This window comes from Carassius carassius, chromosome 18, assembly GCF_963082965.1.
Source record: "Carassius carassius chromosome 18, fCarCar2.1, whole genome shotgun sequence".
In the NCBI taxonomy this organism is placed as follows: Eukaryota; Metazoa; Chordata; class Actinopteri; order Cypriniformes; family Cyprinidae; genus Carassius; species Carassius carassius.
The window spans coordinates 33703852-33731030 of record NC_081772.1 but is presented as its reverse complement, the minus strand read 5'-3'; the positions used below and the strand labels follow the sequence as shown (position 1 = coordinate 33731030).

Sequence of the window (27179 nt, the reverse complement as noted above, 5' to 3'; positions counted from 1 at the left end):
AAATAAATCCATAGCTTTCACACGCTCCTTGGATTCTCTCATTTCCCAATCTTCCCTTACTCTAAGGCTAATAAATGTATTTCATGATCTGGGTCATTGTTTAATAGAAAACCACACATAAAGTTTCTACTGTATCTCTGTCAATCACTCTGATATTTAGTTAAAGGGTCATGAAACCCCAGACTACTTATTCTAAGATTTTATCAGAGGTGTTTGTGTTGCACATCATAGAATACAATGTTAGCATCCGCTAATTTTAACTGTTGGAGAAAATTGGTTAATTTTAAGCTTTTTTGCTCTATTTTCATCTTCCGGATTTAGAATCTACATTGTGTTGACGTCACGATTTTTGACGTGGCAATGGACTATAGTACATTGATGACGCGTCGGTGTCTATTCAATTATTCATGAGATTGCGTGTTTATCCTATGAGAAGACGCTTCGCTTAATTATTCACAACATCATGTGTTGATTTGCTATGAAAGACGCATCAGACTGTGAAAAGACATCGCACACATTAACAGAGAAACATTCATGGATTGCAGAAGAGTGTTTGTTTTTTCTTTGTAATAAGAGTTCGGCACAAGCGCGATTCATTCACTTGGTGAGTGTAACCGTTTTTATAGCTCTGTGACACAACCTGTCAGAAGGCTTATATAAACGCCACAGAATAATATATATGTCTCATTTGTGAGTCGCTTTGAATAAAAGCGTCTGCTAAATGACTGAATGTAAGTGTAATATGTTTTCGATGCAGAGTGCAAATGGCTGTGCATTTATTTGTGCTTTTAGCTCGATGGGAGCGAAATGAAACTTTCTGAACGCAAAGCTTTGTGTGCTGTCTGTCTCCCCTCTTCCCCCTCCCCCGGTCCGCTGCACACCACGCCCACTTTTTTAGCATTTTTTAAAACCGTGGTGAGAACTAACCTGTGCTGAAATGGGGGGTTTCATGACCCTTTAAGATGAGTGCTGTCTGTCACTGTCTTTAATCAGTTCTGTGAATTACTGTATTCTCATTCTTTATAAAGGAGCAACAATGTTGTTTGTAAAGTACAATACTGTGCAAAAGTCAGGAGGTCTGCCGTCTTTTTCATATGAAATTTAAGGGGACTGAGGCGATCGCAAATTTGTGTACAGTATATGGAGCATACCGGTTACATAGGTACAGCAGCCAATAGGTTTAATTTTAACTAAAAGCGACACTAACTCTTTTTTCATGTTTAATAATAGTGTAAAGCAGCTTGATTTAACGGCTATCTGTTGCATGAAAAGTACTAAATAAACATGTAGTGACTGGACTTGTACTGAACTACAGAGCTCATGCAAACATCCACATCTCCGTAATCAGATGCATTTAAACTGCTGGCTTCCCACCGCTGTCAGTTTTTGATGTGTTTATATTTTTATTGAGAGGAAAGCACGCAGTATATATTTACACATTCATCCAAATGCTGCTCAGCAGCCTCAGGTTTGGCTGCTTTTGCTGCCGCTGCATCTTCTCTTTGCATCAGAAGAGCTGAATTACAGTCTTGCACTACAGCGCCACACTGGTCAAACCGTGTTATTCCAGGCTCTTACGTTAAGTCATATGACATAAAACGACTACTCGATAACAAAAATATCTGTCAACAATTTTTTATTGTCCCCGTTTTCTATAATGTTGACTAATCTTTCAGCCCTAGTAAACAACAACATATATATATATATATATATACACTACCGGTCAAAAGTTTGGGGTCAGAATGAGTATTCAGTGCGTCCCTAGTGCTCAGGATTTATCAGAGATTCCCTGCATTTACGGAGAGCAAGGCCTGTCACGATAACAAATTTTGCTGGACGATAAATTGTCCAAGAAATTACCGTGATAAACGATAATATTGTCGTTCTAAGACCAGTTTCAATGAATATAATTATAATGGCATAATAACGCAGGTACATAAACTTATTTTATTTTATGGCAGATTCAGAGCAAGAAATACCAACATGTTGACTTTGTGTGGCTTAAAATTAATTAATCTTGTATGTTATATTATGTTTATATGCCAGTTAAGAATGCTCATATTGACCTTTTAACCGTTAACCGAAAGTAAATATGTTGACCGATGAAGGGGCCGTTCACATATCACGTCTTTTTTTGTGCTCAAGTTCATTATTTCAAATGCGGTATGCGCGCTCATAATGGAAGAGATGCACTCGTTTTTCCATGCGCGTCCGCACAGCATCTAGTTAAAAACATCTCCGTTGTTCAGAATGACGCAAGCGCACCAGCTCATGTGACAAGAACCAACTCAATCAGCTTCCTTCGTGGTAAAAATACCTGTTGTTTTTTAAAAATGGTGTGCACCCAAACACTGCTGAGTTTTTTTTTACTTTTCTTCATAAATAAATCTTGTCGCAGAGTTACAGCAATGGTTTTTCAGTGGTGGAAATCCATTACTGAAATGTCCTTGTTGTAACGGAGATCGGAGCTGATGGATGCTTATACGCGCATGTGTGTGTGTGTGTGTGTGTGTGTGTGTGTGTGTGTGTGTGAACTCAAAGGCGTGTAGACACAAGCAACCACACGCCTACAGACATATTTAGCTGAGCAAGCCAAATGAAGCGAGCGAAAAGTAGCCCGATTTCTACAGAAAAGGCAACGAAGTTAGGCCTACTTGCAAAATGTTCTACGCGTTATTAAAATAAAGCAGTAGTGCAAGTACAATGCAGTATCACTTGAGACGCAAACATCCACAAGCAAATGAAAGGCGCTTCCCAAAGCTGGCCACTCTAGCGAGATGTTATCTCTTTATTCAAACCTAAATCAGTTTGGTGTCCATTACACTGCTTCAGTCAGTCACAGAGAGGAGAAACGGATCGAACTACTCTACTGACTGTCATATAAATAGGGTTGGGTATCGATTAGGTTTAATTCGATACCGGTGCCATTTCGATACTTTTAAAACAGCACCGGTGCTTGAATCGATACTTCTATAAAAATAAATGAATAATAATAATTAAAAAAGCCTAAAAAGGATAACATTAAAGAACATTAAAAATAAATCCATAGCTTTCACACACTCCTTGGATGCTCTCATTTCCCAATCTTCCCTTACTCTAAGGCTAATAAATGAATTTCATGATCTGGGTCATTATTTAATACAAAACCACACATAATGTTTCTACTGTATCTCTGTCAATCACTCTGATATTTAGTTAAGATGAGTGCTGTCTCTCACTGTCTTTAATCAGTTCTGTGAATTACTGTGTGCTCATTCTTTATAAAGGAGCAACAATGACGTTTACAGTCTTAGGCACCAAAGTATTTTCACCCCAAAATAGGGTTTTAAGCCAGTTATTTATATCTTTTGCTGTAGTATGTCAGTAGGAAATATCAGTTTACATTTCCAGACATTCATTTTGCCATTAATTTTAATAATAATCTGAGATTGTTGAATGCACAAGCAGTCTGACAACAGACTGCCTAAGACTAAAACTTTTACACAGTAGTGTATGTATAAAGTATGTATAATTAGATTAAGTATATTTAAAGAAGTGTAATCATAGTATGCATTCATGTGTTAAGATTTTCGCTGGAGGAAACCGCTGTTTAGTGATGAGCGGTGAACGGAGCGAAAACTTTACAGTAGATGAGAAACTGACTGCTCCCTCGTGACCTTTTGTAAACTGTGTTTATGACAAAGAACTGCACAGATACATTTATTCTAACAATCTATCGATAAACACACACCTCGGTGTCCTCTGTTTCTCTTCGAGTCCGCTCGCGCTGCTCCGCCATTGTCTGCGGATTGAAGAGCGCTGAAAGACACTGAGGAGACTGGTCTGACGCCGTTTTCATGTGATATTTAAGTGGACTGACTCTGAGGTGATCGCAAATTTGTGTACGGTTTATGGAGCTAAATGCTATAGTCCCGCTAAAAAAGCCTAGTGACGCCCCTGCTTCTTGTGTACATTTTGGAGAACCAGGACAAATATTTCAATCGATCACCCAGACATTTAAGAAGCACCGAAATGAGGCACTGAAATCTGTGTTCTGATTCGGTTCGGTGCATACCGGTTCCATAGGTACCATTGCCATATTAGCACCGGGTTTCAGTTCCCAACCCTACATATTAATGTCCAGCGCTTCCTCTCACAGTCTCCAGTGGCACAGCAAGAGAAATCACACTTACCTGGAGGTGATTAAAAGGGTTTTCGTTCTTCCATTGAGGTTTTTTCTTGTCCTCACTAACTGCACACATAATCACATCGTGAACAAATAACTCTTTTCCACCAGTTCTATCAATGAATTATTTCAGGAATTATTGAATAATATGTACTACCCATGTGTTTACATTTGAGTAATAATATATATGGTCACAGAAAAGAAATGGGTATGCCATAAAAAGCTGTCCGAACATGAAACTTCCTCCAAAAATGTGATAAGAGTCTTCAGAAGCAAGGAATATGCTCATGCTGCTCAACAGAGAAATGGCTTTACTTAGAAACCTGTTTCATTGCATCATCTATGTCTGATTTTTCATTTATGTATGTTTTTAACTGTGATAGGTCTACTTTTACACTTTAAAGTGTCATAAGAAGCTCTTTCAGCAGTGATCTTGCACTCAAATGTAGTTTCTGTCAGTTTGATGTTGTTTTGTAATCAAAGCGTGGTGTGTGTTGCAGTCATCTGTCAGCAGAGGGAGATCTCTCAGCACAAACCATCTCTTGATGTGTCCTATCTGACCACACTCAAACCATGCTCTTTCACTTCATCCATTGCTGTGGAGATTCAGGAGAACATCTGGCTTCACCATACTTCTCATTTGAAACCTTAATCTTTGCTTTTTCAACAAAATTGGGATTTTTGAGGAACTATAATCATATAGCCTTGTAATATTAGGCTAGTTTGGTAGTTTCTATTTAAGAGATATGTTCTGCATTCATGCGTTTATAGTATTTATGTAGCTTTCCTAAATTCTTCCAATGTCTTGTAGCATTGCAGAAAGTTTTGCAGTCTTTACTGAAACTGTGTTTGTTGCAGTCCATCGCAAGCCTTTCTGTTGTGTTTATAGTTTGTGTTGCTTGCACACTTCACGGGTGCATAACTGGCTTTGCTTGTTCCACAAACCTGTTCTTAAGTTCAGGTTTGTCATTCCAGTGCCTTTTGACGAATGCAGTTGCCCCATTGCCACCACTCTTTGAAAGATCATGTTTGTGATCCATTATATTGGAAGAATTTTTTCCTTGAGGTGAAGATTAATTGCATAAAGCTGAAGTTATTCCAGCCAGGTCTTTAAATTGATATAAGGCCATCCTTAAAAATATTTTGGTTTGCAGTAACAGTAAAAAAAAAAAAAAAGGGTCAGTAGGTTGCTGTATTTTTTTAATTTTTTTTTAAGTTTAGATGTAAAAAAAAGGAAAATTCTGGTGATGGTGATGACGTGGGTATGAATTTAAACAAATTAGCATATCGTGACATCACCTACTGGGTCTTTAACCCGTGCATTCGGGCGCATCATTGCAAACCTCATTTTGATGCAGGCTATATAGACCACAAACAAATTTAAATCTTTGTCGAAAACATGTTTATTGCATGAATTTCAGGTGAGAAGAAAAAAAATGAGGTACTGTTTTACTTGCATCCACCACTAGGTGTCAATGCAACCTACAAATGAGAGACCATTTACTTTGCTTTCTTGGGTTGTCACTTTTGTGAAAAAAATCCTGTTTGATTAGAGTGACAAGTGTTCATTGTAAAATCGATGTTGCATGTCTAAAGTTGTATACGGCCAATAACCCTAACCCTAACACCACTAACCACTCGGTGAGTTGCACAGTTTCGAAAACGAACGTTAAGGGTTGTTTTAAAGGCATGTTTGTGCATGGCCATTGACTCCCATTCAAATGCGGTCATGGGCAATTCTAAAATAGTCAAAAAGTTGCGACAGGAACCATTGTCAAAATTTCTTTGTCCACCACTCTTGTTCATCCAAAACAAACTAAAAAAATAGACTCAAGGTGTTAAATACTGGAGTTGTCCTTTAACGTTACCTGTCCAATAGTTTGTAATGGCCCTAGCCTTTTTGCGCATGTCATTATGCCTGCCTAGTGTCGCCTAGCCTAAGTGTCGGCTACTTTTAATAAAAAAACACACATGGCCTGTTCTCAAGTCCATTTAAAGTTTCATTTTTGAACAGTTGTTTGAAATGGATTGAATCATTATTTAAAATAATCTTGGAGATTTATGAATTGCCTAAATCATAAATGCAGCCGGGTTGAAGCCTGCAGTTATGTTTTTCGTTTGTTATGGCAGCCATCGAGAATGTTGCACTCCTGTTGCTGTTTGTTATTCTGCACGAAACTTCATGCCAATAAATAAGAAATATTGCTGACGTGCGTTTCCAGCGCTCTCTTTACGTTCGTCCGTTATTTGACGTTGAAAAAGGAAACGTCTGTTTTTTTAGACATGGAAAACCGATTTTACAATCGATTCAATGAACACTTATGTCTTAAAAATCCAAAAATATTTTTTCACAAAAGTTACAGCCCTAGACATTAGCGGCTCCTGTTAATCTAAACTCTTCAGTCTTTCCAGAGCGATTCAATGCATATTGGACTGTAACTGCTTGACATCATTCTCATGGATGTGCTTCTTTCTTTTCTTGTCTCCTCTCTTTAATGCAGAAGATGCTGAGATAGTGTGAGCGAGTGCTGTGGTCAAGTTCTGTTTTGGCAGTAGACGAATGGCACAGAAAAACCAGCAGATCAACAACCAGGTTCTGCACCTCCTGCGGCACAAGTTTCCAGAGGTTCCCAAGGACGTGGTGTCTGAGTGTGTCCTGCAGGTGACAAACACACTGCACTTACAACAGTTTAAAAGGGTATTGCTATAAGGTAATCTAGGTAATATATGCATTCTCATGAAATCCATCAGCACAGTTTGTCACACAACTATTAAGTTAATATGACATCAGAAGTGACACAGTTTATTGTTCATCTGCTGCATCATTCATCAGTGCACACTGTTTCTATCACTATATGTTGAGATGGTTAAAGCTGATGATGCAACACACAGTAGATTTTCAAAAGGGAAGTAATATGAGACATTTGCAAATGTATTTGTTGTAGAACCAAATAAAAAATCACTACTGAGGTAAGAAGAGATATCTGATTAGCGGTGGAGGCAAAAATGATTGTCTGATGCCTGGTGTTTGTTTCTTCAGCAGTCCTTGTTCAGATTTTACCCGCAGCTGCTCAGTGGCCCTTGTGTTCTGCTTGCCTTCTCAAACCCTGATCTCTCCATCTGACAGACGTCTCTCTTCTCTCCCCAGAATCAGAATGATTTAGCTGCATGCTGTGAGTACCTGACCAAAGTGAGTCCTGGTGAAGGCAGCCAGAGTTTGACAGATCTTCACAATCACATGACCCAGCTCAACCTGGGCGTGTCTCAGAATACCCATGGTGCAGTGCAGCGAGATGTGGTGAGGATGAATGGCAGCAGGACTGTCACCCCCAGTGTAAGCGATGGGCCTTTGAGCGTGCCTTCTTACCAGCCCGAGACGACACCTGTGTCCACACACACTCCCAGCAGCCTCAGCACATTCACTGCCATGGAGTCCACTCGCAAGCCACAGCCTCCTCAGCACCTGGGCCTTTACCAGGTCGGGGGCAAAGGTCACGGACCGCCTCCAACCCCGCGCTTCAACCCGATCACAGTGACGCTTGCCCCCAACACCGGCCGCAATACACCCACCTCCCTGCACATCCACGGAGGGCCTCAGTCGGGTCTGAACAGCCCAAACTCCATCTACATCCGGCCGTACGTGACCCAGCCGGGCTCCACGCGACAGGTTCAGGGCCGGGCTCAGTACAGCCCCACCTCACAGCCTGCTCAGCAGATCTACCAGATCAGTCACCCCGCAGCCTCCCAGAGCTCCTGGAGCGCCGGCCAGCACCAGACCTCACACGTCTACATGCCCATCAGCTCGCCCACCAACACCCAGGCGCCCTCCATCCCCTCGGCTGTGCTGTCACAGGCCTGCTCCTCGTCCCCCTCGCCCTCCTCCTGCTCGTCCTCCTTCAGCCAGTACAATATCCAGAACATCTCGACCGGGCCACGGAAGAATCAGATCGAGATCAAGCTGGAGTCTCCACAGAGAGTGTCTGGGGGTTCGAGTACGGCTACGCTCCTGCGCCCCGGCTCTGCCTCACGCCCCGTCTGTAGCTCCACGTCTTCCTCCTGTCCCTCGTCGTCCTCTCTGGCTGCCAGCACAGGTTCCTCTGCTCCGATCTCGATTGGTGGAGCGGGTCTGAGCCGCAGCCAGCCCACGGTGTACATTTCTGCGTCTCCACCCTCCGCTGCTGCCTCCTCGTCAGACGACTGTGCCGTTGTGTCCAACACGCCACGCTCTCAGCCCAAGTTCTACATTTCTGCAAACACATCCACAGATGACGGAGGGGGCAGGAACACGCCTACAGTCTATATCTCAGCTAATCCTGCGCTGCAGGCGTCCGCGGGTCTGCGGGCTTTAGGGAGTCAGGTGAGCATGGGCCCTGCGTATATACACCACCATCCGCCCAAATCCCGTCCCTGTGTGGGAGCAGGAGGCACGGCCACATCTCCTCGTGTGGTGGTGACACAGCCCAACACCAAATACACCTTTAAAATCACGGTCTCGCCCAATAAACCTCCAGCGGTGTCTCCTGGGGTGGTGTCGCCCACCTTCGAGCCCACCAACCTGCTCAGTCTCCCAGGAGACCACCATTACTCGGAGCCGGACGCCCCATACCAGCCGGACCCGCTCTCAGCGCTCCGGGACAGAAGCTCAGAGCCACGCAGACTCAGCGTGGGAGCGGACGACGCCGCGTACACACAAGGTGCGTCATCACAGACCAGTCCTCTAACAGGCCTTCCTTTCAGATCTAACACATCTATTCTTGTTACATGATGAGATGCATATTTAGAGTTCTACACTGGAGCGGTCAGCACCACCTAGCCTAGCCTAGCCTAATTCAGATATTTAACTTTTTGATCCTTTAGTTTTTTAGGTTCCTAGACATTAACGTTAATAAGTACCGAAGGCAAACTTTATATTTTTTGTTTGTTGTAAAACTGTGAACCCAGACAAGCTCACAGAAACTGCAGTCGTAAACTGAGAACTCTGTTAACATCCTCTGTGTGTGTGTGTGTGTGTGTGTGTGTGTGTGTGTGATGAACAGTGTTGTGTCTGCTGTATATAGACACAGTTGCCCATATGAAGCCTAACTCTAACAGTTGTTCAGTTACACTTCATGTTCAGTTCCCAGTCTTCTGCTGAATAACCAAGTTTAGAGTCATTCATGTTTTCAGTGTTTACTTTAAAGAGCCCTCAACACTTGTTCTGGCATCACTAGATTATTAACCGTTGTTGAATCTTTTAATGGATGGGGTGTGTGTGTTTGGACACAAGTCCTATCCTGATGAGATCTAGCTCTTCTAGGTCCTTGTAGACCTGTCCGAATCGAGCATCCCAGTGGTTTTTCATTTCCTGGACTGTGTTCACGTGTCAGTTAATATCCCAGTGTATTTTTAATAACCCAGTAATGCTAGTGAAGAGCCAGTGAATCTGCCGTCTGGGAGCCGAGCGTTTATAATGAGCTGCGTGTGTTTGTGTTGTTTGGCCCCTTTCTGAACAAATGTATTTTCTTTATTTACAAAATTATATTTGTTGCTAATGTCAGTTTTACTGTTAAAATGCAAACCTGTTTAATATTTCCTGCGTAATCCTTTAGCAGCTAAACATATAGTATTGCATACTTTGCTTATTAAATAGAAATGCGTTGTTCATGATGTTTGGAGAGCGGTGAGTATTGGATGCTCTCTGAACAGATACTGAACAAAAAATTAATTGTCAAATCTGTAAAAAGTATGTCCTTAAGAGGTTGTACCCAGGTATGTCAAAATAGATGAGTGTTAGTGTATAAGATGAATGAAATCAGAAGTCCTATTGGAAATGCAAGTGTTGAAGGGTTAGGCTATTGAGGTTATTATTGTAGGTGGAGTAATCATCTGATAGCAGACTCGGTGTGTAGTGCTGGTTAATGATATAGCACCATCATCAGTCCTCCACCGTCCACTGTGAACTCTTTCATCCTCTCACAGTCCAGTCCTGACGAGGTTTCTCTCGTATATCTGCTCTTCTCCCATACTTCACGCTATGCTAGCGGTGTATGCTACATGGAAATGCGGTTTTCTCACTTCATAGTGTCAGATGTTCTGCAGTATTGTGTGTGTGTGTCATGAACTCTAGATGTGTGTGTCCGTGTGTGTTTGCAGCTCTGCTGGTGCATCAGAGAGCTCGTATGGAGCGGCTGTGGCACGAGTTTGAGCAGAAGAAGAGGAAGCTGGAGAAGCTGAAAGAGGAAGTGAACGAGATGGAGAATGACCTCACGAGGAGACGGATGCAGCGCTCCAACTCCGTCTGTCAGATACCATCTGTATGTCATCAGTACACATCTCTTACCAGACATCTCTCTCCAGCAGGATCTGAGTTATCTTCAATATACTGAAGAGAAATATATCATCTACATTGTGTCAGAGCGTGTATTTTCTCAGTAACATCTACTAGAATCTAGTATTGTGATGGACTTGATGCAAAGTAGACTGTTAAATTATTTGGGGTTACACTTTATTTTAAGGTGTTCTTGTTCCAGTGTAATTATAAATTTAAGTACTGAGTAATATTAATTAACTGCGTGTAATTACTACATGGCTAGGGTTTGGTTTAGGGTTACTTGCATGTAATTATGTGTCATTGTTATTATAATATTATTATTATTATTATGTAACGTAACATTTGTAACAAGGACACCTTAAAATAAAGTGTTGCTTAATTTTGTTGCATATTGTAATAGAACAACAATTCACTTTCACACACGTCTGTTTTTATTTCTACTTGTTTTCAGATTGAGGAGATGCAGCAGTTGCGGTGTAAGAATAGACTTCTTCAGATCGATATTGATTGTTTAACCAAAGAGATTGACCTCCTCCAGACTCGAGGTGAGTAGCTCTACAGGAGTTAAAACAGGGTTAGTGGATGAGTGCCAGCATCAGTGTAAGGTCAGAGTAGTGCAGGTGAAGACATGTTTCAGATTATTCTGACACTAACACTCACAGTCACTTCGTCTTCAGTGATTTTGCCTTCAGAATAAAAGTAGGAGAATGTTTTTGCAGCAGTGTTTTATTTTGAGATTAATTGAAAAGTTCTGAAAGACATTCAAAGATCGCTACACTCCTCTAAAATAGCCCTCGTGAAATAATTATTACAATAAGTTTTCCAAATGTGTCTCTTTGTTAACGACTGTCCTCCTACAGGATTAATCTCAGGGTAACAGCTCACTGACAGACACGCAACACACTTTCATCAAATTATTTCTTACATTATCCTTTGACTGGGTCAGCTTACTTGCCAAACCCTGATATAGACTAAAATAATTGTAGTTACCGTATATCAATTCATGTTTATCTAGTTTCAGGTGTGTGTGTGTGTGTGTGTGTGTGTGTGTGTGTGTGTAACCTGCCATTCTGAAGTTTGGGATCAGTAAGATTTGTAATTTTTTCAAGTTCTGTTCATCAAGGCTGCATTTGTTTGACCAAAAAATACAGAATTGTTTTTTTTATTGTAACATTATTGTCAAGTCAAGTCACCTTTATTTGTATAGCGCTTTAAACAAAATACATTGCGTCAAAGCAACTGAACAACATTCATTAGGAAAACAGTGTCAATAATGCAAAATGATAGTTAAAGGCAGTTCATCATTGGATTTAGTTATGTCATCTCTGTTCAGTTAAATAGTGTCTGTGCATTTATTTGCAATCAAGTCAACGATATCGCTGTAGATGAAGTGATATTGCCATTAAAAATAATGGTTTTCTATTTTGATATACTTTAATGTTCAGCATCATTCTGATATGCTGATTTATTGTTAATGTTGGAAACAACTGCTTAATTTCTTTCTTTTTTTTAATCTGTGATACTTTTCAGGGTTCTTTAATAAAGTTACAAAAGAACAGCATTTATTCAAAATAGAAATCTTTTCTAACAATAAAAGTCTTAATTATCATTATTTGTCAAATTAACATGTCCTTGCTGAATAAAATCGTTCATTTCTTTCAAAGGAAAAACAAAAGAAAATACACTGATTTTTGAATAGTAGTGTATATTGTTACAAAATATTTCTGTTTTAAATAAATGTTGTTTTTAACTTTATTCCTTAAAGAATCCTAAAAAAAGTATCAGTTTCCCCAAAAATATTGTGCAGCACAACTGTGTTCAACAGTGATAATAATCAGAAATGTTTCTTGAGCAGTAAATCATCATATTATTCTGATTTCTGAAGATCATGTGACACTGAAGACTGGAGGAATGATGCTGAAAATACAGCGGAGCATCACAGAAATACATTGCACTTTAACACAGATTCACACAGAAATACATTCTCTTTAATGCTAATAATATTTTCTGTATTTCTGATCAAATAAATGCAGGCTTGATGAGCAGAAGAGTCTTCTTAAAAAAACACATTACTAATCATACTGATGTGTTCCCGAGGAATCGAACCCCAAACCTTGTGCTTGATAGCGCAATGCTCTACCAATTGAGCTACAGGAACACCATTTACAACATTTATTCACAAAACTGGTGATTTTATGTATTTTAAATGCATATGAACAACTGTGTGATTAGAGTAATGTAAGTCAATGTAAGTTTACTAACTGCTTGTTTTCTTTAAAGAGTCACGAAACCCCAGACTACTTTTTCTGAGATTAGGACAGAGGTGTTTGTGTTGCACATCACAGATGTTAGCATCCAATACTTCTAGCTGTTAGAGAAAACTGGTTCATTTTAAGCTTTTTGAGTTTTCTGGGTTTAAAATCTACGTTGTGTTGATGTCACAATATGTGACGTGGCAAAGGATGATAGTACATCGATGACGCATTATGGTTAACGAAAATCTATTTCAGAATCAGAATCAGAATCAGAAAGAGCTTTATTGCCAAGTATGCTTGCGCATACAAGGAATTTGTTTTAGTGACATAAGCTTCCAGTAAACAGAGACAACAACACAGACAAAAAAAAAAAAAAAAAAAAAAAACAACATTTACAGGAGATTTAAAAATTGGCAAATAAATAAGTGTATAAACAATTGTGCTATAAATGATAATGGAATAGGATTGAGTGAGATGCAGGAATGTTCTAGGATGGAGGGGTAACAAATAAATGTAAGGATATTGCACATTTTTGCATAAGTTTAAGTGGGAAACATTTAACTGTTCATGAGGTAGATTGCCTGGGGGAAGAAACTATTCTTGTGCCTTGCTGTTCTTGTATTTGCGGCTCTGAGGCGCCGGCCAGATGGCAAAAGTTCAAAGATGGGGTGACTTGGATGTGAGGGATCCAGAGTGATTTTCTGAGTCCTTTTCCTCACTCTGGATGTGTACAGTTCTTGGAGGGTGGGCAGGGGAGCACCAATAATCCTTTCAGCAGTCCGAACAGTTCTCTGTAGTCTTCTGATATCTGATTTTGTAGCTGAACCAAACCAGACAGTAATTGAAGTACACAGGACTGACTCAATGACGGCTGAGTAGAACTGTTTCAGCAGCTCCTGTGGCAGGTTAAACTTCCTCAGCTGGCGAAGGAAGTACAACCTTTGTTGGGCTTTTTTCACAATGGAGCCAATGTGATTGTCCCACTTCAGGTCCTGAGAGATGGTGGTTCCCAGGAATCTGAATGACTCCACTGCAGTCACAGTGCTGTTCATGATGGTGAGTGGGGAAAGTGCAGGGGGGTTTCTCCTAAAGTCCACAGTCATCTCCACTGTTTTGAGCGTGTTCAGCTCCAGGTTGTTAAGACTGCACCAGACAGCCAGCTGCTCAACCTCCTGTCTGTAAGCAGACTCGTCACCGTCCTGGATGAGGCCGATGACTGTAGTGTCGTCTGCAAACTTCAGGAGCTTGACAGAGGGGTCTTTAGAGGTGCAGTCGTTGGTGTACAGGGAGAAGAGCAGAGGGGAGAGAACACATCCCTGAGGGGCACCAGTGTTGGTGGAGCAGCTGTTTGACATGAATTTCCCCAGTCTCACTAACTGTTGCCTATCTGTCAGAAAGCTGGTGATCCACTGACAGATAGAGCTAGGAACAGAGAGCTGGGTCAGTTTGGTCTGGAGGGCTGTTGGGATGATGGTGTTGAAAGCCGAACTAAAGTCCACAAACAGGATCCTCACATAAGTCCCTGTTTTGTCCAGATGTTGCAGGATGAAGTGCAATGCCATGTTGATTGCATCATCCACGGACCTGTTTGCTCGGTACGCAAACTGCAGGGGGTCTAGTAAGGGTCCAGTGATGTCCTTCAGATAAGCCAGAACCAGTTTTTCAAACGACTTCATGACGACAGACGTTAGAGCCACAGGTCTGTAGTCGTTAAGTCCTGTTATCTTGGGTTTCTTTGGAATGGGGATTATGGTGGAGCGTTTGAAGCAGGAAGGCACTTCACACAACTCCAGAGATCTGTTGAAGATCTGTGAAAAGATGGGGGCCAGCTGGTCAGCACAGATTTTCAGACAGGCTGGTGTAACGCCATCTGGGCCTGGTGCTTTTCTTCTTTTGTTTTTCTTGAAGACCTGGCGCACATCATCTTCACAGATTTGAAGAGCAGGAGGTATGGAGAGGGGGATTGCAGGAGGTGTTAATGGTTGTGTAGGGAGATGGTCAGAGTGGGTGTTGGGGGTTTCAAATCTACAATAAAACTCATTCAGGTCGTTAGCAAGTCGTTGATTAGCCTCAGTGCAAGGGGATGGTGTCTTGTAGTTTGTGATGGCTCTCAGTCCTCTCCAAACTGAAGTAGAGTCGTTGGAAGTAAACTGGTCTTCCAACTTTTTAGCGTAGGTCTTTTTAGCCGCTCTAATCTCTTTGTTCAGTGTGTTCCTGGCCTGATTGTACAAGACCCTGTCCCCATTTCTGTAGGCATCCTCTTTGGCCTGACGAAGGTGTCTGAGTTTTACTGTAAACCATGGCTTATCATTGTTGAATGTTAAATAAGTCCTGGTAGGAATGCATATATCCTCACAGAAACTAATATAGGATGTTACGGTCTCTGTGAGTTCGTCCAGATCGGTGGTAGCAGCTTCAAAAACGCTCCAGTCTGTGATGTCAAAACAAGATTGTAAATCCTGCTCTGTTTCGCTGGTCCATCTCTTCACAGTCTTTACTACAGGTTTAGCAGATTTAAGTTTCTGCTTGTAGGTCGGTATAAGATGAACCAGACAGTGATCAGAACGTCCCAAAGCTGCTCGTGGAACAGAGTGATATGCATCCTTTATTGTGGTGTAACAGTGATCCAGTATATTACTGTCTCTGGTGGGACAGGTAACATGCTGTCTGTATTTTGGCAGTTCATGGGAGAGATTGGCTTTATTAAAGTCCCCAAGAATGATTAAAACAGAGTCCGGGTGTTGTTGTTCTGTGTCTGTGATCTGATCAGCGAGTTTCTGTAAAGCCAGACTTACTTGCGCTTGAGGAGGGATGTAAACACTAACCAGAATGAACGAGTGAAACTCCCGCGGCGAATAGAACGGCTTGCAGTTGATAAACTGCGTTTCTAGATCAGGACAGCACATCTTCTTTAATACAGTTACATCTGTACACCACCGTTCATTGATGTAAAAGCATGTCCCGCCGCCGCGCGATTTCCCCGTTGATTCTGCGTCGCGATCCGCTCTAAACAGCTGAAAGCCCGGCAGATGGAGTGCGCTGTCCGGTATGGCGTCATTCAGCCAGGTTTCCGTGAAACACAGAGCAGCAGAGTGTGTGAAATCCTTATTTGTCCGAGAGAGCAGAAGGAGTTCGTCCGTTTTGTTGGGTAGAGAGCGTAGATTTGCGAGATGGATGCTAGGCAAGGGCGTTCGAAATCCGCGCTTCCTGAGTCTGACGAGCGCTCCCGCTCGCTTTCCCCGTCTGCGCGTCTTGAAGCGCTTGATCAGCGCCGCTGCTCCTCCGATAACAATGTTCAGTAAAACGTCTGTATAATAGAAATCCGGAAAAATATCATGTGGTGTGTTCTGTCGAATGTTCAGCAGTTCATCCCTGGTGAAACTGATCGTGTTTGTCAAACAAAAAACAGGAAAAACGAACAAAAACAGTACAAACACTGGAGAGCCAAGCACTGAAGCAGCCATGTGCGGCGCCATCTTGGATCTTCCATTATGTTGGAAGATCCAATCCATGGTTTAACATTGGATTTGAATGTTAAACCATTAATTTTAATTTATTAATTTCTAATGTAAACTACTTGCACATTCGCACATAGACGGAAAAGATGATCCTCTTCACATGAGCAAAAACATCCTTCGGTCTATTTAAACTGACCTGTGTAACCTTTTAAATGTTTAGACTATTTTATTTTGATAATGAACAGACTGCGATGTAAGTTTGAATCACTAGAATATACGTGTGCTCCAGCGCGAGCGAAACAGCTGAGACAGAATTTTTTATTTATTTTTTAAACCTTTATCGCAAAAGTGTTTACTTTCATTTGTGCACATTCACAATAAAAACAGAAGATTTGTGCTCTTAAATGTTAGATGGTGACCGAGCCTCTAAATGCCATTCAAGATATAGACTTCATTTATGTGGCTTGTTCTGGTTTGCTGGTTGGTCACGTATTTCCACAAATTCAATAACATCTAGGCATTGTTTCTTTTCTTAAATCTTCACAGTCTAACCCTCTAATTTCGTATGTTTATTTTATCTTCTTTCACTTTTAATCACATCTCTTACTGTTTGTGGTAAACATGGGAAGGGAAATTAAAGATTTCATGAATTAAGAATTCGTTCTATTTATTAATTTGTTCCTTTTTCAGTTAAATCATGGGTTATTTAGGGAACAAAATGAATAAAACATAGACAATTGCCACAAATTAAGTCGTAGGAACGAATTAACAAGTTATAGGAATGAATAGTCTATCAGTCCTGTGTCCGGCAGCCCTGCAGAGCGCAGATATCTGATGAAATGACTCAGTTACATTTCTATTGCTTTTCATGTTGAAGAACATTTGTGTTTTTTCTATTTTAATGTAGAGTGTGTGAGTGAGAGTTTGCGAGTGTTTGTTCGAGTGTGTGTGTGTGTGCAATGTGCGAGAGTGTGTGAGAGAGTGTGAGTGTGTATGTGTGTGCGAGTCCGTGAGTGCGAGTGTGTGTGAGAGAGAGTGCGTGCGTGCGAGTGTGTGTGAGAGAGTGTGAGTGTGTGTGCGAGTGAGTGTGCGAGTCCGTGAGTGCGAGTGTGCAATGTGCGAGTGTGTGTGAGAGAGTGTGTGTGTGAGTGTGCGAGTCCGTGAGTGCGAGTGTGTGTGAGAGAGAGTGCGTGCGTGTGTGCGAGTGAGTGTGCGAGTCCGTGAGTACGAGTGTGTTTGCGAGTGTGTGAGTGTGCAATGTGCGAGTGTGTGTGAGAGAGTGTGTGTGTGAGTGTGCGAGTCCGTGAGTGCGAGTGTGTGTGAGAGAGAATGCGTGCGTGTGTGCGAGTGAGTGTGCGAGTCCGTGAGTACGAGTGTGTTTGCGAGTGTGTGAGTGTGCAATGTGCGAGTGTGTGTGAGAGAGTGTGTGTATGTGTGTGCGAGTCCATGAGTGCGAGTGTGTGTGAGTTAGTGCGTGTGTGCGAGTGTTTGTGTGAGTGTGTGTGAGAGTGTGTGTGAGAGAGTGTGAGTGTGTATGTGTGTGCGAGTGAGTGTGCGAGTCCGTGAGTGCGAGAGTGAGTGTGCGAGTGTTTGTGTGCAAGTGTGTGAGTGTGCAGTGCGAGTGAGTGTGCAAGTCCGTGAGTGCGAGAGTGAGTGTGCGAGTGTTTGTGTGCAAGTGTGTGTGCGAGTGAGTGTGCGAGTGTGTGAGTGTGCAATGTGCGAGTGTGTGTGAGAGTGTGAGTGTGTGTGCGAGTGAGTGTGCGAGTCTGTGAGTGCGAGTGTGTGTGAGAGAGTGAGTGAGTGTGCGAGTGAGAGTGTGCGAGTGTCTGTGAGAGTGTGTGAGTGTGTATGTGTGTGCGAGTGAGTGTGCGAGTCCGTGAGTGCGAGTGTGTGAGAGAGTGTGTGTGAGAGTGTGAGTGTGTATGTGTGTGAGAGAGTGAGTGTGCGAGTGTGTATGTGTGTCACCTTTAATGTCACCTTTATTTATATAGAGCTTTAAACAAAATACATTGCGTCAAAGCAACTGAACAACATTAATTAGGAGAACAGTGTCAATAATGCAAAATGATAGTTAAAGGCAGTTCATCATTGGATTCAGTTATGTCATCTCTGTTCAGTTAAATAGTGTCTGTGCATTTATTTGCAATCAAGTCAACGATATCGCTGTAGATGAAGTGTCCCCAACTAAGCAAGCCAGAGGCGACAGCGGCAAGGAACCGAAACTCCATCGGTGACAGAATGGAGAAAAAAACCTTGGGAGAAACCAGGCTCAGTTGGGGGGTCAGTTCTCCTCTGACCAGACGAAACCAGTAGTTCAATTCCAGGCTGCAGCAAAGTCAGATTGTGCAGAAGAATCATCTGTTTCCTGTGGTCTTGTCCTGGTGCTCCTCTGAGACAAGGTCTTTACAGGGGATCTGTATCTGGGGCTCTAGTTGTCCTGGTCTCCGCTGTCTTTCAGGGATGTAGAGGTCCTTTCTAGGTGCTGATCCAGCATCTGGTCTGGATACGTACTGGATCCGGGTGACTGCAGTGACCCTCTGATCTGGATACAGACTGGATCTGGTGGCTACGGTGACCTCGGAATAAGAGAGAAACAGACTAATATTAGCGTAGATGCCATTCTTCTAATGATGTAGCAAGTACATAGGTTGTTATGGGAAGTGTTTCCGGTTCCGGTTTACCTAATTAATGCAGCCTAAAAATCCTTTAACGGATTTGGATAATAAAAGCATATTAGTATGTTATGTGTATGTGTGAGTGTGTGTGTGAGAGAGTGAATGTGCGACGGAGTGTGCGAGTGTGTGTGAGAGAGTGTGAGTGTGTATGTGTGTGAGAGAGTGAGTGTGCGAGTGAGTGTGTGTGCGTGCGCGAGTTTGAATGAGAGTGAGTGTGTGCAATGTGCGAGTGTGTGTGAGAGAGTTAGGGTTTATGTGTGCGAGTGAGAGTTTGCGAGTGAGTGTGTGCGAGTGTGTGTGAGAGAGTTAGGGTTTATGTGTGCGAGTGAGAGTTTGCGAGTGAGTGTGTGTGAGAGTGTGTGTGCGAGTGAGAGTAAGTGTGTGAATTTGTGAGTGAGTGTGTGCGAGTGTGTGTGTGCGTGAGTGTGTGTGCGAGTGAGTGTGCGTGTCCGTGAGTGCAAGTGTGAGTGTGTTTGTGTGTGCGAGTGAGTGTGCGTGTCCGTGAGTGCAAGTGTTTGTGTGCAAGTGTGTGTGTGAGTGAGTGTGTGAGTGTGCAATGTGCGAGTGTGTGTGTGAGTGTGCGTGTGAGTGTGTGAGTGAGAGTAAGAGTAAGAGTGTGTGAGTTTGTGAGTGAGTGTGTGTGTGTGTGTGTGTGCGCGAGTGTGTGCGTGAGTGTGCGAGTGAGAGTGTGCGAGTGTGTGTGAGAGAGTGAGTGTGCGTGTGTGAGTGAGAGTAAGAGTAAGAGTGTGTGAGTTTGTGAGTCAGTGTGTGCGAGTGTGTGTGTGTGCGAGTGTGTGTGTGCGTGAGTGTGTGCGAGTGAGAGTGTGCGAGTGTGTATGTGTGTGAGAGAGTGAGTGTGCGTGTGTGCGAGTGTGTGTGAGTGTGAGTGTGTATGTGTGTGAGAGAGTGTTTGTGCGAGTGTTTGTGTGCGAGTGTGTGTGCGAGTGTGTGCAACGTGCGAGTGAGTGTGCGAGTCCGTGAGTGCGAGAGTGTGTGTGCGAGTGTTTGTGTGCAAGTGTGTGTGCGAGCGAGTGTGTGTGAGTGTGCAATGTGCGAGTGTGAGTGTGTGTGCGAGTGAGTGTGCGAGTGTGTGTGAGAGAGTGAGTGTGAGTGAGAGTGCGAGTGTTTGTGTGCGAGTGTGTGTGTGAGTGTGTGAGTGTGTATGTGTGTGCGAGTGAGTGTGCGAGTCCGTGAGTGCGAGTGTGTGAGAGAGTGAGTGTGCGAGTGAGTGTGTGAGTGTGTATGTGTGTGAGAGAGTGAGTGTGCGAGTGTGTGTGTGAGTGTGTATGTGTGTGAGAGAGTGAGTGTGTGAGTGAGTGTGCGAGTGTGTGTGTGCGTGCGCGAGTGAGTGTTTGTGTGCGAGTGAGAGTGTGCGAGTGTGTGAGAGAGTGAGTGTGCGAGTGTGTGAGAGAGTGAGTGTGCGAGTGAGTGTGTGAGAGAGTGTGCGAGTGTGTGTGCGAGTGTGTGTGAGAGTGTGAGTGTGTATGCGTGTGAGAGAGTGAGTGTGCGAGTGTGTGTGTGTGTGTGTGCGTGCGCGAGTGAGTGTTTGTGTGCGAGTGAGAATGTGCGAGTGTGTGTGAGAGAGTTAGGGTTTATGTGTGCGAGTGAGAGTTTGCGAGTGAGTGTGAGTGTGTGTGAGTGTGTGTGAGAGTAAGAGTGTGTGAGTTTGTGAGTGAGTGTGTGCGAGTGTGTGTGTGTGTGCGAGTGTGTGTGTGCGCGAGTGTGTGCGTGCGCGAGTGTGTGCGTGAGTGTGAGTGTGTGTGTGTGTGTGTGCTCTTGTTTTTGTGACATATCAGGACACAACTCTGTATAATGACATGGGTAAGACACAGCTATTACAAGGAGAGGGTGACTTATGAGGACATAACCAATGAGTTTTTTTGAGAAAGTAAAAATGCACAAAGTTTCCTGTGAGGGTAAGGGTTAGGTGTAGGGTTGGTGTAGGGCCATAGAATATACAGTTTGTACAGTATAAAAACCATTACACCTATGGGGTGAACACACTTTACACAAAAACAAATGTGTGTGTGTGTGTGTGAGGGAAACGCTGGCACACAAACTAAAGCCGAGACCCATCCGTTCATCAGTATTCATTGATTTGTAATTTTAAAGTCCCTTCGCTTTGACAGCTGGAATGCTGCAGGATACACACTCTGTACAATCACAGCCTTTTGTTAGAATGCTAACAATTCATCTTGTGCTCCCTTCAAATGTTTTTGACCGCTGTTCTTCTGATTTTTAGGACCAGACTTCAATCCCATTGCAATCCATAATTTTTATGACAACCTTGGATTCTTGGGTCCTGTTCCTCCTAAACCTCTGAAAGGTCCTACAAAACCAGGTCAGTGTGAATCTCATAACAATTATAATTAGGGATGCACCCAGATGAGAATTACTGGCCGAAGCCGAAAACAAACGAAATGAAACACTGGGCCGGAGGATGAATACCAAACATGGTTTTTTGAGTGTTTTTCCAGCATATATTTTGGCAAAAAAACATTTTTCACCATTGCATTAATTAAATAACCAAAATGTGCTTTTTACTGTTGCATAACAACAATTTACAAACATGTAACACTACATTTTTTTTACATTCTAGCAGACACTATACCAACAAAGCACAATTTAGCTTAAAATTAATAAGTTGGTAAAAATATTTTTGTCCATCAGACCCTATTCTTGAATCAGAAATAGATTTTTACTGTACAATTAGAAGCAGGCTGAGCAGAGATGTCTTTTAAAACATTAGAAAATATTACAGATCCCAATTTAAACAGTGTGCGAATGATATAATACATGTATTAACAGAGCTGTTGTAATGATTATTATGAATATTGTCTTTATTTTACAGAACAAAAGTAAAACTACAATACTATAATTTATGAATGTTGATAGTTCTTGCTTTTTTTGTGAACCAGAGTGCACGCCTCACTCTCGTTGCGATTTGATCACATCATATCATTGCTCGGTACAATTTATTCTGTCTTTTCGCTTATTATATATATCATTTTAGTTGCCAAACATTCGGTGCATCCCTACTCTCTATACGATCTTGGCACATTTTTTCTGCTGCTTTTCTGTCCCTGAAAGCTTCTGCTTTTTTCGTGAAACATCGTTTCTTTACTTCCTCTGCATTTGTTTCTGATGGTCAGTTTCTCCCTCTGTCCTTGTTTCTGTGCTGTGTGCTGGTCAGGAGGGGATCACACAGGCTCTCTGGACAGGAGAGGACGCAGAATCAATGTCAGCTCCAAGTTCAAGAGAGACCCGTCTCTTCCTCCTGTTCCTCCTCCTGCGTCTGCACCCATGGGTGGGTCTCTGAACCGCTCTCTCCCTCTGCTCTGCGCAGGCACTGACGTGTGTGTGTGTGTGTGTGTGTGTGTTTCAGAGGGCAGCAGGAGTGCGAGGGACGTGTCGGAGCCCGAGGAGGATGATGGTGTTCAGTGGAGCTGCACCGCCTGCACCTTCCTCAACCACCCTGCTCTCATCCGCTGTGAAGAGTGTGAATTCCCCCGGCATTTCTGAGCCACACACCGGCGCCTAACCTTCACACAGACCTCTGCTGGGAGATCTTGGACACGTCTTCGCCCCACAGTGTCATTGTATGTGTGTCTTGTGATGTCCACTGAAGACTGGATGATGTTTACAGCTCTGTCTCTGTACAGAATGTGTGTTTCTCTCTGTGTGTGTGTGTGTGTGGGAGATCAAGGGAACGGTCACTCATTGATCCGTGTAGAGGCTCGGTGTTGCCAGTGATATGAACACGTTTATTCCTTCCACACGTGGTTTACAGGTGTGTGTTCGGATGCCAGTGTGCCTTGTTTCATGGGAACTGATCATGACTGCTTTCTCCATGCTGTTCCCAAAGGATCATGGGAGGAATCTGCTAAACTCACAGTTCTTTTGTTTGATCAATGAAATGTAAAAAAGAAAAAAAAATCCTGCATGTTTTAGATGTACAGTTTACAGAGGAGTCTCCGCCACAGATTTTACTGTACATAGTTTTAGAACAAGCTTTTCTTTCTCAAGAATTCACATGTATTTCCTGTAAGTATAGCTTTATAGACTTCATTTATTTCTGTGTTGTTGTTTGTTTCTCTCAGAGCTTTTGTGAGAACTTAAAGGGATGCTAGAACAGCATGCAGCCGCAAACGACAAGAACAAATAAAAAAGAGGCTCTGTCAAGTGCTCTTATCAGCGTACGAGCTGCAAACGCAGCCAAACTGAACTGAAAAATATCTAGATTTTAATCAGGTACTGGACCTCGGAGCAGTCAAAGGACTTCACAGGAAATCCCTAAAGCCCTCAGCCCTCGTAACCAACGCTTTCCTGTGTGACAACTGGAATGTAGCTTTACTATTAGAGGAACTGATACCTTTGTGCCATGAAAGCAATGTTTCTTTGCTATGCATTGATGAAGCTTTTTCAGATTATTAGTAGTGTGGGTTTGAGAGGAGAGACTTGTGTCCGGTTTCCTCCTGATGAGTTATTCACAAGGGCTTTTAAGACTCTTGAGTATTCGCTGCTAGCGTTTATAGTTTAGGTTTTTGTAAACTGCCGAAGCAGCGGAGTCTCCGAGTGCAGCGAATCCTTTCACAATGTGCCTTCAGTCTTTATGTGGTTCTCTGGTATGTGGCAATAGGCACAATGCCTTAACTTACCAATGTTACAGAATTGAATCTTTATTATTATTAAACTGTAATAAAGTTACAGTTTTGTAACTTAAACTAAAACAAATGTTTTGACATCCATCCTTGTAAGAGTGCTAATGCATAAATTGTGCATTGAAGAGTTGAATGAGATTATTATTTATAAATCCAACAGATACACAGCTTCTAGTATCCAGGCTAGAAATAACCCGGCTGTGGAGAACATGCATTCAGTCTGCTCCATTTCTGAGATTAGACTATTTTGGCTCCAAAAACATGACTCTCTGTGCTAGCTCCACTAACATTTGATAAAACCAAAGACATAATCAGATCTGTTCATCTGTTTATGGATTTTAGGAGAAGAGCGGGAGAAAATTATTTGACTATTCATTGTTTTTGATCTTAGCTGGGAAAACCGTCTTTGTAATAGATAAGTTATTTGTATAAAAAAAAATTAAAAAAAATAATAAAAATAAAACAATAAATGAACACTGTCTCCTTTGCTGGAGTTTTTGGATCTTTAGAAATGGTTTAAAAAGGATTGTTGTTCTGGCTTCAGGTTGGTATTAAACTGATAAATATGAAACATCTTTTGAAAACGACTCCTAATCACTTCAATATCAAGTGATTCAAAACTATCCCAAAAACTAGAAGAAGCTGGGAAGTGTTCTCACCCTCACGAACAATAAAAAACAGTGAGTATACCTGTGATCACTGACACAAACTAGTGAAGCATTAAGAAGAGCAGGAATGTATGATTCGGCATGAGTGAAGCGCTGATCTCTAGGTTCTTTTTCTAACATTTATTCAGTATTTTACTATGGGACAGCTTTAGGGCGTGGCTGATCGCTGAAGCACCAATAACACCATGGCAGACCAATCGCTGCAGCGATCAGGGAGTCCCGCCTCCCTGTATATAAACCGCAGCTACCTGCCTTTTCGCCATTCTTGCTCTCTTCCCCGTGAAGATTTGGGAAGCTGTCCTCAGCAGACTTTGGGAATTATTGCTAAACAGTTTATCTACGGAGCCGCAAGGTAACATCTCAAACACAACAGAATCTTAACGTTTATCGAGTGACTTGCTACTTAGAGTAAGATAACTAACGCATCAAAGCCGAGTTTTCTACTTTAAGTTTTTCAATTTATTTCTCCAAGTTTTTGGCGTGCTCACTACACACCAAAAAGTAGGAAAAGAGCTCTCTGTTGCAGCATAGCTCCGTACTAGTTATCTGGACGATCTGCTCATCTGCGCACCATCTCCGCATCAAGCAGAGAGCGACACACACACACACACACACTAGTGATGCACCTGGAGAGATTAGGTTTCAAGATAAATCAAACGAAGAGTTGTCTAATTCCTTCACAGGAAATAGTCTACCTTGTGGACGACTGTCGCGCACAAACAAAACCAAACACAAAGCGCAGGCCTGGTCCTCTCTCCTCCTTCACTGTCGCTCCTCCTCTATTGTATCCTTCCGATCTCCTTTGTGGGACTCGAGACCGGTGAGTGGAGCAGGTGTTGCTCACTTCCCTATCACTCCACCGGCCTCGCTTTGTACCCACGACTCTCGGCCCCACCCCACTCGTCACAGCACCATACTGGCCGGGGAGACTTTAGGTTGTGGAGATTGCAATGGCCATTACCAGTGCGCAGAGATCTCCTCTCACATGCACGGGAGAAATATTTCTCCCCTCCCCTCAGAAACTAGCTCTCTGGGCCTATCCCATGAGAGGCTAAATCTGGATGCAGCTGGGTTACCTCCGAAAGTGATTGAGACAATTCAGAACTCAAGGGCTGCCTCTTTATATAATCTCAAATGCAGGGTATTTGAGGGTTGGTGCACAGATAGGAACATAGTTTTACAGGACCTTCTAGATAAGGGCAGAGCCTTTTCTACGGTTAAGGTTTATCGGTCCGCTATCTCAGCATGTCATGTGGGTATTTACTTGGGTATTATTGGCAGAGGTGGGTAGAGTACCCAAAAACTGTACTTTTAAGTAAAAGTAAAAGTACTTCTAGAAATATTTACTCAAGTAAAAGTAAAAGTACTAGTCTTGAATAGTTACTTGAGTAAGAGTAAAAGAGTATCGGATAAAAAATCTACTCAAGTAGTTAGTTACTAGTTACTTTGGGTCATATATACTGAGCCTATTTTTATTTAGATATATAGATAAAATGTATGTAATGTATGTGTGTGTGTATAAATGTATATATTTCATCATCCTTTACTCCAATTTATGTAATTTATTATAAAACCCTGTCTGTTTACTTAAGTAACAGATATAGGTGTCATGCCATAACATATTTTTAATACAACTGACTTTATATTAAATGTGAATTTAACATTGAAAGTTAATGTGATTTAAATATTGCTACTAATCTTTCATTGTTCAGAAAGAGAGCAAATAACATTTACATTATTAAAGATAATTTTCACTGACAGTCTAGATTTCAATCACTCTCAGAAACTCCCATTAAAATCACTGAAACTGTTAACACTGTGAAATTAATATCTTAATTAAAGATTCGTACACACATCTGCACTTTGTTGTTCCTGCGAGAGAATTCGCCAGAAAGAGGTATTCAGTCAGTGAGCGAGTGAAGGAAGCACCGGCATTTTAGCGATGACTCATCTGAACGCCTCTGATTGGCCAATGCTTTAATAAGCTCAACATAATCGTGTGTGATTGGTTATAATGCGCAGCGCTGTATAAACGCATCTATCTCTGGCTCAGCGCCAGCAAGCGATCACAGATCTGAATTTAGCAGCTGACTTGCACCAGTGTGATTGTATTAAAATTAATAAAATCTTAATCGGCTATTTTTTGTCTTTTGGAAGCTTCATTCAACTTGACTCCCCTCTGTTATAAGCCACACACGTACAACAAACTAATGTCACAGTGGTATCGTGTACTGTAATCGAATGTAGCCCAAGTTATTACCTGTTAAACAGTAGACAGCACACGCGGTGTTCATCTAATAAGGATCTCCATCGCTAGCAAATAATAACCTTTGCAGATTTCAATTCAGTGCAGTTCCAGCCACGTTTTCAACGCTCTTTCTGTTCTTAAACGTTACAACTCCGAGTGAACCACTTCAGATGCTCAGCGCGTGCGGCAGGGAACTGAACGACTCATTCAAACTGATTCATGAACCAATTCACTCGTTTGCCAATTGGTTTGATCAAGCCTTTGAACAGTATTGACTCAAAAGAATGAATCATTCGCGATTGGGCATCGCTCATTGCCCAGAGAAAAGTAGACGGCGCGTTTGGAACAAACTGAAGCATTTATAACATTTATTGCATTAAGATAAAGTAACGAGAGGAGCATCGCCCACAGTAACGAAGTAAAAGTACAGATTTTTCCCAAAAAATTTACTCAAGTAAGAGTATAAAGTACCCATCTTTAAATATACTCCGAAAAGTATTCGTTACCCCAAAAAATTACTCAAGTAAATGTACCGAAGTAAATGTAACTCGTTACTACCCACCTCTGATTATTGGCCAGCACTCTTTTGTCTGTCGATTTATGAGAGGTGCATGTCGCTTACACCCAGTATCGAAGTCGCTGGTCCCGCCCTGGGACCTGTCCGTGGTTTTGAACACACCCTCAAAAGCCCCTTTTGAGCCCATTGATAAAATTGCCTTGAAGCTACTATCTCTAAAGA

General features: G+C 42.2%; 1 protein-coding gene across 2 annotated transcripts in view; it reads left to right on the top strand.

The window, feature by feature from the left end:
• LOC132092829 (TGF-beta-activated kinase 1 and MAP3K7-binding protein 2-like) overlaps positions 1 to 23747 on the top strand; it is a 33019-nt gene extending 9272 nt beyond the window's left edge. Inside the window, exons 2-8 of one of the 2 annotated variants that reach the window (XM_059499268.1) lie at positions 6667 to 6827; positions 7314 to 8859; positions 10298 to 10458; positions 10927 to 11020; positions 21106 to 21204; positions 22057 to 22170; positions 22249 to 23747. In XM_059499268.1, coding sequence (XP_059355251.1) covers positions 6726 to 6827; positions 7314 to 8859; positions 10298 to 10458; positions 10927 to 11020; positions 21106 to 21204; positions 22057 to 22170; positions 22249 to 22385 — 2253 coding nt within the window. In that variant the 5' untranslated portion in view covers positions 6667 to 6725 and the 3' untranslated portion in view covers positions 22386 to 23747. The remainder of the gene's footprint in view (positions 1 to 6666; positions 6828 to 7313; positions 8860 to 10297; positions 10459 to 10926; positions 11021 to 21105; positions 21205 to 22056; positions 22171 to 22248) is intronic. The other variant, XM_059499269.1, reaches the window with a different exon arrangement.
• Positions 23748 to 27179: the final 3432 nt, after the last annotated feature.